Genomic DNA, 13,680 nt, shown 5'->3' with positions numbered 1-13,680 from the left:
CTTTTTTTTTTTTTTTGCTTTGTCGCTGTCTCCCGCGTTTGCGAGGTAGCGCAAGGAAACAGACGAAAGAAATGGCCCAACCTACCCCCATACACATGTATATACATACGTCCACACACGCAAATATACATACCTACACAGCTTTCCATGGTTTACCCCAGACGCTTCACATGCCTTGATTCAATCCACTGACAGCACGTCAACCCCGGTATACCACATCGCTCCAATTCACTCTATTCCTTGCCCTCCTTTCACCCTCCTGCATGTTCAGGCACCGATCACACAAAATCTTTTTCACTCCATCTTTCCACCTCCAATTTGGTCTCCCTCTTCTCCTCGTTCCCTCCACCTCCGACACATATATCCTCTTGGTCAATCTTTCCTCACTCATTCTCTCCATGTGCCCAAACCATTTCAAAACACCCTCTTCTGCTCTCTCAACCACGCTCTTTTTATTTCCACACATCTCTCTTACCCTTACGTTACTTACTCGATCAAACCACCTCACACCACACATTGTCCTCAAACATCTCATTTCCAGCACATCCATCCTCCTGCGCACAACTCTATCCATAGCCCACGCCTCGCAACCATACAACATTGTTGGAACCACTATTCCTTCAAACATACCCATTTTTGCTTTCCGAGATAATGTTCTCGACTTCCACACATTCTTCAAGGCTCCCAGAATTTTCGCCCCCTCCCCCACCCTATGATCCACTTCCGCTTCCATGGTTCCATCCGCTGCCAGATCCACTCCCAGATATCTAAAACACTTCACTTCCTCCAGTTTTTCTCCATTCAAACTCACCTCCCAATTGACTTGACCCTCAACCCTACTGTACCTAATAACCTTGCTCTTATTCACATTTACTCTTAACTTTCTTCTTTCACACACTTTACCAAACTCAGTCACCAGCTTCTGCAGTTTCTCACATGAATCAGCCACCAACGCTGTATCATCAGCGAACAGCAACTGACTCACTTCCCAAGCTCTCTCATCCCCAACAGACTTCATACTTGCCCCTCTTTCCAAAACTCTTGCATTCACCTCCCTAACAATCCCATCCATAAACAAATTAAACAACCTTGGAGACATCACGCACCCCTGCCGCAAACCAACATTCACTGAAAACCAATCACTTTCCTCTTTTCCTACACGTACACATGCCTTACATCCTCGATAAAAACTTTTCACGGCTTCTAACTACTTACCTCCCACACCATATATCATTCATACCTTCCACAGAGCATCTCTATCAACTCTATCATATGCCTTCTCCAGATCCATAAATGCTACTTACAGATCTATTTGCTTTTCAAAGTATATTCTCACATACATTCTTCAAAGCAAACACCTGATCCACTCATCCTCTACCACTACTGAAACCACACTGCTCTTCCCCAATCTGATGCTCTGTACATGCCTTCACTCTCTCACTCAATACCCTCCCATATAATTTCCCAGGAATACTCAACAAACTTATACCTCTGTAATTTGAGCACTCACTCTTATCCCCTTTGCCTTTGTGCAATGGCACTATGGAGGCATTCCGCCAATCCTTAGGCACCTCACCATGAGTCATACATACAATAAATAACCTTACCAACCAGTCAACAATACAGTCACCCTCTTTTTTAATTAATTCCATTGCAATACCATCCAAACCCGCTGCCTTGCCGGCTTTCATCTTCCGCAAAGCTTTCACTACCTCTTCTCTGTTTACCATATTCTCCCTAACCCTCTCTCTTGGCACACCACCACGACCAAAACACCCTATATCTGCCACTCTATCATCAAACACATTCAACAAACCTGCAAAATACTCACTCCATCTCCTTTTCACATCACCACTACTTGTTACCACCTCCCCATTAGCCCCCTTCACTGATGTTCCCATTTGTTCCCTTGTCTTGCGCACTTTATTTACCTCCTTCCAAAACATCTTTTTATTCTCCCTAAAATTTAATGATACTCTAACATCCCCAACTCTCATTTGCCCGCTTTTTCACCTCTTGCACCTTTCTCTTGACCTCCTGCCTCTTTCTTTTATACATCTGCCAGTCATTTGCATTATTTCCCTGCAAAAAGCGTCTAAATGCCTCTCTCTTCTCTTTCACTAATAATCTTACTTATTCATCCAACCACTCACTACCCTTTCTAATCTGCCCACAGCCCCCGCTTCTCATGCCACGGGCATCTTTTGCGCAAGCCATCACTGCTTCCCTAAATGCATCCCATTCCTCCCCTACTCCCCTTACGTCCTATGTTCTCACCTTTTTCCATTCTGTACTCAGTCTCTCCTGGTACTTCCTCACACAAGTCTCCTTCCCAAGCTCACTTACTCTCACCACTCTCTTCACCCCAACATTCTCTCTTCTTTTCTGAAAACCTCTACAGATTTTCACCTTCGCCTCCACAAGATAATGATCCGACATCCCTCCAGTTGCACCTCTCAGCACATTAACATCCAAAAGTCTGTCTTTCGCGTGCCTATCAATTAACACTTAATCCAATAAAGCTATCTGGCCATCTCGTAACTAAGACGCCATTTGGTAAACATGCATGTTTACCAAATGGCGTCCTTGCTACGTCTCTTCGTTGTATATGAACTGACTGTTATATTTCTCTCTTGTGTCTCCCTTGATGATGTGATTCTTACACGAAAGTGCACTTGTCAACAAAGGCCCCATTTATTCCCACTCAGTCTCTAGCTGTCATGTAATAATGCACCGAAACCACAGCTCCCTTTCCACATCCAGGCCCCACACAAATTTCCATGGTTTACCCCAGACGCTTCACATGCCCTGGTTCAATCCATTGACAATACATTGAATGTATATATATGTATATACATGACAAATGTATAGGTATGTATATGTGCGTATGTGGGCGTTTATGGATATATGTATATACATGTGTATGTGGGTGTGTTGGGCCATAATAATAATAATAATAATAATAATAATATATATTATATATATATATATATATATATATATATATATATATATATATATATATATATATATATATAGAGAGAGAGAGAGAGAGAGAGAGAGACGTAGCTATGTCTCTTCGTTGTATATCAGCTGACTTATATTTCTTTCTTTTATCTCTCCTTATGATGTGATTATTACACGAAAGTGCACTTGGCAAATTATCGTTTTTTCCCCGTGGACTCATAGGAATATACTTGATCACGCGCAAAATTGTGATCCTTTCCAATTTATATATATATATATATATATATATATATATATATATATATATGAAATGTGGATAAGTTGCCATCCCTATATGATTAGATAGACATGCAGGTGTCTAGGTAATGGAAATGAAATAGTGGACTATGTCTTATACTGGGTACTGGAGGAAACACAAGAGTGTCTTATACTGGGTACTGAGAGGAAACACAAGAGTGTCTTATACTGGGTACTGAGAGGAAACACAAGAGTGTCTTATACTGGGTACTGAGAGGAAACACAAGAGTGTCTTATACTGGGTACTGAGAGGAAACACAAGAGTGTCTTATACTGGGTACTGAAAGGAAACACAAGAGTGTCTTATACTGGGTACTGAGAGGGAACACAAGAGTGTCTTATACTGGGTACTGAGAGGAAACACAAGAGTGTGTCTTTTACTGGAAAATGAGAGGAAACACAAGAGTATGCCTTAGGCTGGGTATGCACGCACGCAATACAAACAATAATGCAACACACATTCGTTCGATTTATGATGGATGACGTTAGGCAAGACAGAGACTATTTAAGGGGCAGAGTTAGCTTGACTTCCTTATTTATATTCCGTACAATACGGCCTGCCATTGACCTTCACCTGCAATGGATGAACAGTTATCTGTGGCACATATCATACCCTAAGACTGTAGCACGTTGGAAAATGTAATGTTACATTATGCGATGACTGCTTATGATAACATCCCTCCCTCCCGATGACTGCTAGTAATAACACCCCCTCCCTCCCGATGACTGCTAGTAATAACACCCCCTCCTTCCCGATGACTGCTAGTAATAACACCCCCTCCTTCCCGATGACTGCTAGTAATAACACCCCCTCCCTCCCGATGACTGCTAGTAATAACATCCCCTCCCTCCCGATGACTTGTTGTAATAACACCCCCTCCCTCCCGATGACTGCTAGTAATAACACCCCCTCCCTCCCGATGACTGCTAGTAATAACACCCCTCTCTCCCGATGACTGCTAGTAATAACACCCCCTCCCTCCCGATGACTGCTAGTAATAACACCCCTCCTTCCCGATAACTGCTAGTAATAACACCCCCTCCCTCCCGATGACTGCTAGTAATAACACCCCCTCCCTCCCGATGACTGCTAGTAATAACACCCCCTCCCTCCCGATGACTGCTAGTAATAACACCCCCTCCCTCCCGATGACTGCTAGTAATAACACCCCCTCCCTCCCGATGACTGCTAGTAATAACACCCCCTCCCTCCCGATGACTGCTAGTAATAACACCCACCTCCCTCCCGATGACTGCTAGTAATAACACCCCCTCCCTCCCGATGACTGCTAGTAATAACACCCCCTCCCTCCCGATGACTGCTAGTAATAACACCCCCTCCCTCCCGATGACTGCTAGTAATAACACCTCCTCCCATGACCTGCTAGTAACCCTCCTCCCGATGACTGCTAGTAATAACACCCCCTCCCTCCCGATGACTGCTAGTAATAACATCCCCCTCCCTCCCGATGACTGCTAGTAATAACACCCTCTCCCTCCCGATGACTGCTAGTAATAACACCCCCTCCCTCCCGATGACTGTTAGTAATAACACCCCCTCCCTCCCGATGACTGCTAGTAATAACACCCCCTCCCTCCCGATGACTGCTAGTAATAACACCCCCTCCCTCCCGATGATTGCTAGTAATAACACCCCCTCCCTCCCGATGACTGCTAATAATAACACCCCCTCCCTCCCGATGACTGCTAGTAATAACACCCCCCTCCCTCCCGATGACTGCTAGTAATAACACCCCCTCCCTCCTGATGACTGCTAGTAATAACACCCCCCTCCCTCCCGATGACTGCTAGTAATAACACCCCCCTCCCTCCCGATGACTGCTAGTAATAACACCCCCTCCCTCCTGATGACTGCTAGTAATAACACCCCCTCCCTCCTGATGACTGCTAGTAATAACACCCCCTCCCTCCCGATGACTGCTAGTAATAACACCCCCTCCCTCCCGATGACTGCTAGTAATAACACCCCCTCCCTCCCGATGACTGCTAGTAATAACACCCCCTCCCTCCCGATGACTGCTAGTAATAACACCCCTTCCCTCCCGATGACTGCTAGTAATAACACCCCCTCCCTCCCGATGACTGCTAGTAATAACACCCCCTCCCTCCCGATGACTGCTAGTAATAACACCCCCTCCCTCCCGATGACTGCTAGTAATAACACCCCCTCCCTCCCGATGACTGCTAGTAATAACACCCCCTCCCTCCCGATGACTGCTAGTAATAACACCCCTCCCTCCCGATGACTGCTAGTAATAACACCCCCTCCCTCCCGATGACTGCTAGTAATAACACCCCCTCCCTCCGATGACTGCTAGTAATAACACCCCCTCCCTCCCGATGACTGCTAGTAATAACACCCCTCCCTCCCGATGACTGCTAGTAATAACACCCCCTCCCTCCCGATGACTGCTAGTAATAACACCCCCTCCCTCCCGATGACTGCTAGTAATAACACCTCCTCCCTCCCGATGACTGCTAGTAATAACACCCCCTCCCTCCCGATGACTGCTAGTAATAACACCCCTCCCTCCCGATGACTGCTAGTAATAACACCCCCTCCCTCCCGATGACTGCTAGTAATAACACCCCCTCCCTCCCGATGACTGCTAGTAATAACACCCCTTCCCTCCCGATGACTGCTAGTAATAACACCCCCTCCCTCCCGATGACTGCTAGTAATAACACCCCCTCCCTACCCGATGACTGCTAGTAATAACACCCCCTCCCTCCCGATGACTGCTAGTAATAACACCCCCTCCCTCCCGATGACTGCTAGTAATAACACCCCCTTCCCTCCCGATGACTGCTAGTAATAACACCCCCTCCCTCCCGATGACTGCTAGTAATAACACCCCTTCCCTCCCGATGACTGCTAGTAATAACACCCCTTCCCTCCCGATGACTGCTAGTAATAACACCCCTCCCTCCCGATGACTGCTTGTAATAACACCCCCTCCCTCCTGATGACTGCTAGTAATAACACCCCCCTCCCTCCCGATGACTGCTAGTAATAACACCCCCTCCCTCCCGATGACTGCTAGTAATAACACCCCCTCCCTCCTGATGACTGCTAGTAATAACACCCCCTCCCTCCCGATGACTGCTAGTAATAACACCCCCTCCCTCCCGATGACTGCTAGTAATAACACCCCATCCCTCCCGATGACTGCTAGTAATAACACCCCCTCCCTCCCGATGACTGCTAGTAATAACACCCCCTCCCTCCCGATGACTGCTAGTAATAACACCCCCTCCCTCCCGATGACTGCTAGTAATAACACCCCCTCCCTCCCATTACTTAGGATTGAGGACGTACTTCAGTACCTTATCCCCTGGATAAGGTCTAACTATTCAGACAGACATGCATAAGCTGAGATGAACAGTTACTACGAAAATGGTCTACTATCTACATTATAACATCGATCTAACTACTTGCTCAAATCTACACCAAATCTCCATACTTGCATAACACAAACATTACACTACAGAAAAAGGGGAAAAGTACTGGTGCGAATTACAGGGTTTACTACCTAAAGAAAGACACAGAAACACTATTTCACCAGATCAGATGTGTGTGTTCCAGCCTCGCTACACGCAAGATAGAACTCCTGAAAACCTTACGGGACGGCACAGATTAGCGGTAAACAGGGGCAATATGTCTTAGTGTTGCCCCATATATTACCGGGCCACTTTACTGCCTCCCTTCTGGGTAACATAGCACCTATTGTGACACACTGGCAACCAAGTTTAACTCTGGGCCATCACCTGTTGGTACTACCTGGGACATATCTAGGGCATTACGTGGGATATACCTGGGAGAGATGGGATTTACCTGGGATGTTACCTTGGAAGTTGCCCGGGATGAAGTTGGTCGGCTTCTCGTAGCGCTCGGCGATGTCATTAATGCGGCTGTGTTTAGTCAGGGACTTCTGCAAGGTTTTCGGGTGGCGGGCAGCTGCAAGAGAACACCATATGCAGGAGGACAGGGCCGGAGACAGAGGCAATTATAGGCACGGAGATAGTCAAGGGAGATGACAGCAGGCTCGGAGAGAGTCAGAGAAGGCAATCACAGGCAAGGTGAGAGTTAGTGGGGCCATAACAGGCAGGGAGAGAGCCAAGGCTAGCAGTAATAGGCAGGGGAGAGAGCCAAGGGAGGGAATCATAGGCAGAGAGAAGGTCAGAGAAGGTAATAATAGGCACACTGAGAGTCAGGGAACTCAATGATAGACACAGTCACATAAGAGAGTCAGAGCAGGTGACAGCAGGCACAGGAGAGTCAAAGGAGGTGATAACAGAGAGAGTCAAAGGGGCTAATAACAGGCACAGAGAAACTCGAGGAAGTAATAATAGGCATGAAGAGACTTGGAGAGGGAAATGATAATCACGAAAAGATCAAGATTAGGTAGTATCAGGCACAGAGAGAGAGAGTCAGAGGAGGTAATAAGAGGCAAAGAAGGAGTCAAAGGAGCTAATAGCAGGCACAGGAAAAATCAAGGGAGGTAATACTGGGGACGGAGAGAGTCAGAGGAGGCAAGATCAGGCACCGAGATCCAGGAAAGATAATACTAGGGACAGAGAGACAGAGGCCGTGCGACAGTCACGATGGCGTAGGAGGGTAAACAGAACCTAGGAAGAGGAATGGTGAGAAAGACGATCAAATCATTAAGCCTAAACTTCAGATAGAGACCCAGATGTGTCTGAAAAAGAAAGTGTAGAAATTCGGAACAAAATATGGTGAGTGGGTGGTCAAGAATGGATTTGGAAAGACAGAAGTGGGCGTTAACTGGGTGGGTGATCTGCTGATACAACGGAAAATATTTCATGACATCCCTATAGGAAACCGACCAAATGATCTGATGGTTGAACAACATCTGCAGGACATCACATAACTTCAAATGAGACGAAGAACTGGAAATGTTGAGACAATCTTGTGGTCAGGTGGTTCTTAAAGGCTCATGAACTGGGTACGAAAGAGGAGTGGTTCAAACATTTAAAGACGTGTTGATATGGTTTAGAAACCTGAGATATTCCATTAATTCACCAGGAGGGTATTCCCACTGGCATACACCGCAGCCCCCAACACAAGTGACGTGGAACGGAAGGAGAACTTGGGAAAGCGTACAAATACAAGGAATGACATTAACAAAATATGGAATAGTCTTGACCCCTATAAGCTCATCATCTTGACGAAATTTCTCCATATACACTTAACAGGCCACTTGAAACAGCCTTCGAGATGTTGCTCGAGGAAGGCAAAGCTCCAAGGGAATGGATGAATATAGGAATATTACACTGACCCACAGACCGATCTCTCTGACGAGTGAGGTCTGTAAAATACAGTACTGGGAAAAAAATAATCTATAAGCAAATGGATGATTCCTTAGGAAGAAGGAAACTATCTACGAGAGACAACACGGACTCAGGGAATAGAACCTCTTAGACATCAGTGAGACCGTGATCTCCGTTTCTAGACAACAACAATGGCTGGGCGTAGAGTGTGAGTATCTGGACTGCCAGAATGCATTTGACACCGTACCATAAAAAGAGCTGGAGGCACCTTAGGTGGATGGATTATCGTAGTGGAAGGGAACAAAGGAGCCCACGTTAGAAGAGGTTTCTCGAAATAGGCTGGAATGACCAGTGGCGTACCGCAGGGTTCAGTCCTGGGATCGCTGCTCTTCTTGACTGTAGTAAATATCTAGCCGGAAGAGTTGGACTCCTAGCTGATTATGTTATCGAATGATGCCGAGGACAAAAGGGAAGTAAAAAGTCAGGAGGATTGGATCAGCTTACAAAGGGACCTAGGCAAAATCCAAAACTGATCTGATGCTTGGCGGATAAAATTCCAAGCCGAGGAGCTGCAAAGTCATGGGGATGGGACTATAGCGAGAGAAAGCCCCAGGACGAGTACTGTCAAGCAGGAAATAAGCTGCTGGAATCGGTGTGTGAAAGGGACTTGGGAGTCGACTTGGTGAGGAGGCAAAGCATCTTTTGGCAAACATCAGGATTACCTTCAAACACATGGATAAAGAAGTAATTATCGAGCTGTTCACGTCGTATATTAGACCAAAGCTAGAATGTGGTTTTCATGTTTTGTCAGCGTATTTGAAAAGGCACAGAACACTAATAAAACAGGTCCAGAGAAGAGCAACAAAGACCGCAATTAAGTGAGCCGAACTACAAAGAGAGATTCTAGGCCATTGATTTGTCCACTATAGAAAAGAGAAAAGTAAGGGGAGACTTGACGAAAGCTCTTAAGTTTTTACGCTCCTTTGTTGACGTCAACAGTGATTAGTTCTTCAGCAAGGTTGCCACAGGGATCAGTCTCTCAAATTCCCTAACTTTTTCTTTTCCTAGCTTGAAGTAATCACAGCCACAAACAGCTTCCGACTATCTTTATAGCCGTCCTTTCCACCCACTTATTTGATAATTTTCAACTTGATAATTTTCAATTTGATAATTTTAACGAAAATGAAATGTTACAAACATAATTACAAACTATGAGTTCGACATTTTTCCCCTTCGTGTTTTCTTTATCAAGAGATCAAAAGACAAAACCGGACATATGCTTAAAGGAGACAACTGTGGCTGGTGAGTCTCTGTGTGAGTCTCTCTCTTACCGACACAGGTGAAACATACTTACACAGATTTCACATTCGTAGATTCTGCTGCATCTTTTCCCTTCTGTTTCCTTTTGGCTCTCAATATACTGGCTTCCATAAGCAGATCCCACTTGAGGAAGTTTTCGGCTTCTGCGCAGAGCTTATCTCTCTCGTCTAACAATGAAGCTGCTTCTAGCATTTCTCTATTCTGACATTAACAGCTGCGTCTTAATTTCGCATTTACTGGCTTCTTGGCTTTCTTCTGGTCTTCCAAATACACACTGTCTCTTTTTCCAAGCAGAACTGAAGCATCTCCTTGCGAGATGAGATCTCAGATGCAAGCTTGGCCGTGGGATAAAGTCAGAGCCAGTTTGACTTCCTCATACAAGACGCTGTATCGCGGCTTCTCAGCAAGTAAGTTGTACGAAAGTCTGTTCAGTAAGTAATCATTATCATAAGTTTGACACTCCAGCTTGTGTTAGATCTCTGGCAGAACATCCGACTGTTGCTAGGCTTCATCTGCGGCATAACAGCAGCTTATCTGACAGCCTAATTCTTTCTCAGCTGCGTCCTGAAGGTGGAAGGATGAGCTACGCTTCACACTTCATTAAGTAGCAACCGTAAGTAGACCAGCAGGTACATGTAGAGAGAGATGGAGGGATGATATCCAGGATATCTTGACGAGATGTAGAACTGAAAGGCTGGATTGTCCACGAGGTGAAGCTTCCCACACGAGAGAGAGAGAGAGAGAGAGAGAGAGAGAGAGAGAGAGAGAGAGAGAGAGAGAGAGAGAGAGAGAGAGAGAGAGAGAGAGAGAGAGGAATGGTGGCAAAGATGCTTCCCTTGATAGACGGAAGCCTACTAGGGGGACAGACGTAAGACCTTCAGGTGAATGGCCAGAAATCGTGAGTCAAGGGCAGGCAGGTACCGCACTCCTGGTACCGCACTTCAGAGGCGCCTTCTTGTATCTTTGCCGTTCCAACACTCAGAAATGCTCAGCTTCCAGTGTGACACTTTCTTGTCCTTATGCATCCTCTCAATGACGACCTCACCTCTACTGTGAATCGCAGATCAAATCTCTTTGGGTTCAGCAAGTTCTTACCTCAACACCTACTGTGATTAGCTCTATGAACCACAACCAACCAGAGACCATAACCAGCCAGAGGCCATTACCGACCAGGGACCTAAACCAACCAGGAGCTATAACCAACCAAAAGCCATAACAAACTTTAGGCCATAACCAAACTGGGGCTATGGCCAAACAGAGGCCATAAAAAACTAAGGGCCTTAAACAACCAGGGGCCATAACCAACCAGAGGATCATAGCCAAATGGGGGCCATATCCTACCACGGGTCTTAACCAACCAGTGGCAATTACCAACAGAAGATCATAACCAAACGGGGTTATAACCAACCAGAGGATCATAGTCAACTAGATGCCATAATCAGCCAGAAGCCTTAACCAACCAGTGGCCATAACCAACTAGAGGATCATAATCAACCAGAGGATCATAACCAACTGGGGTCATAACCAACCAGTGGCTACATCATGAAACTAATCAAAACTGTCAAGAATGATGCAAAGTAAATATCGTAAACACTGTGCGAGAATTGTGCCTCCTAACAGCACACAAAGGTATACACAACTGTATGATAGACATGCAATAGATGAAAGCCCACAGAGCAACACTCCCTCCTTGTACCATACATAGAGGTACGGCAAAGTGATCCGGGAAGATGATGAATAAACCAAAAGGAACACTTAAAAGAAAACTCAAAGACTTACTCGGTAATATGGTCTACAGTACAGTGACTGTATGAAAAGCTGAGGCAATGAACCACTGAGCAGAGTATGAAGTGATGAACGAGATGAATAGATATAGGAGTGTCATTATATGAAAATATGGTTTTAAAATAGAAGAAAACATCAAAGCATAGTTTGATGATGATGATGATGACATAATGACGAATGATAATTACGTTTAGATACTGAAAGATGAGAGACTTAAAAATGACAGCGGGAGGGTAGATGAGAAAGACTGAGACAAAATGACAAGAGAGTACATGAGAAAGACAAAGACTCAATAGCAATGGGAGAATATACGAGGAAAAAAATGATGAGACGAGGACTATTTAGAAAGACACAGAAATGATGATGATAGGAGTGAAGATGAGAAAGGATTGCCATGATAAATCTAATGAGAAAGATATAAAGAAGAGAGTAGACGACCAAAATGGGGTAGACGTAGAAAAAAAAGATGAGAAGCGGGTTATATAAACATATAGAAAAGTAGACAGAGACATTACAGTAAGAAGGAACAAGTAATCAGTAACAAAATAAAGAAGGAATGAATACTATAATACACAGAAAGCAACAATAGAGATATAGATATGAAACGTGTGTAAAATACCCAGGGAAAAAGAGCTGAGTAAAACGAAATATCTATGACTCTTAGAGATAACACTGCAAGAAGACAATATTACTCTAACGTTAAGATCATGAAAGAGAATAAGAAAGAAAACGAAGATGGACGAAGTGAGAAGTAAAGAATACTAAGCATATTACTCTGATATGAAGACACGATGGGTCATTATGATCATTAATTCATCATCCAGTTGCTTCAATATGTTAACACGAACATGGGGAGCAAGACAACATAAAGAACAGAAAATCCTCACACTAAAAAAACAAAAAATATATGATAAAGATATTATCAAATGAAAGCTCATTAAAACAATGATAAAAGTAAAGAAACAAAAGACCAGCACTTAAAGAAAATAGATACAAAAACAACAGCTGTTAACATCTGATGCACATTTATAGTTATCATGATTACATATATATATATATATATATATATATATATATATATATATATATATATATATATATATATATATATATATATATACATGTATATATGTTTTATTTGATATACTTTGTCGGTGTCTCCCGCGTTAGCGAGGAAGCGCAAGGAAACAGAAGAAAGAATGTCCCAACCCACCCACATACACATGTATGTGTACGTCCACACACGCACATATCCATACCTATACATTTCAACGTATACATACATATATACATACACAGACATATACACATATATACACATGCACATAATTAATACTTGCTGCCTCTATTCATTCCCGTCGCCAACCCGCCACACATGAAATGACAAACCCCTCCCCCCGCACGCGCGCGAGGTAGCACTAGGAAAAGACAACAAAGGCCACATTCGTTCGCACTCAGTCTCTAGCTGTCATGTATAATGCACCGAAACCACAGCTCCCTTTCCACATCCAGGCCCCACAAAACTTTCCATGGTTTACCCCAGACGCTTCACATGCCCTGGTTCAATCCATTGACAGCACGTCGACCCCGGTAAACCACATCTTTCCAATTCACCCTATTCCTTGCACGCCTTTCACCCTCCAGCATGTTCAGGCCCCGATCACCCAGAATCTTTTTCACTGCATCCTTCCACCTTCAATTTGGTCTCCCACTTCTCGTTCCCTCCACCTCTGACGTAAATATCCTTTTTGTCAATCTTTCCTCACTCATTCTCTCCATGTGACCAAGCCATTTCAATACACCCACTTCTGCTCTCTCAACCACACTCTTTTTATTACCACACATCTCTCTTACCCTTTCATTACTTACTCGATCAAACCACCTCACACCACATATTGTCCTCAAACATCTCATTTCCAACACATCCACCCTCCTCTGCACAACTCTATCTATAACCCATGCCTCGCAACCATTTAACGTTGTTGGAACAACTATTCC

General features: G+C 44.5%; 1 protein-coding gene across 4 annotated transcripts in view; it reads right to left on the bottom strand.

Annotated features, from left to right (window-relative positions):
• LOC139759421 (protein amalgam-like) overlaps positions 1–13,680 on the bottom strand; it is a 440,638-nt gene that overhangs the window by 19,899 nt on the left and 407,059 nt on the right. For 2 of the 4 annotated variants that reach the window (XM_071681518.1, XM_071681514.1), the window contains one exon: positions 7,121–7,243. The exons of 1 other annotated variant lie outside the window; for it this stretch is intronic. In XM_071681518.1, coding sequence (XP_071537619.1) covers positions 7,121–7,243 — 123 coding nt within the window. The remainder of the gene's footprint in view (positions 1–7,120; positions 7,244–13,680) is intronic. One more of the 4 variants, XM_071681515.1, reaches the window with a different exon arrangement.

The sequence above is a fragment of the Panulirus ornatus genome, chromosome 33 (assembly GCF_036320965.1).
Source record: "Panulirus ornatus isolate Po-2019 chromosome 33, ASM3632096v1, whole genome shotgun sequence".
Taxonomy (NCBI): domain Eukaryota; kingdom Metazoa; phylum Arthropoda; class Malacostraca; order Decapoda; family Palinuridae; genus Panulirus; species Panulirus ornatus.
The sequence above is the reverse complement of the archived record's forward strand: the minus strand, read 5'-3'. Positions and strand labels throughout refer to the sequence as shown.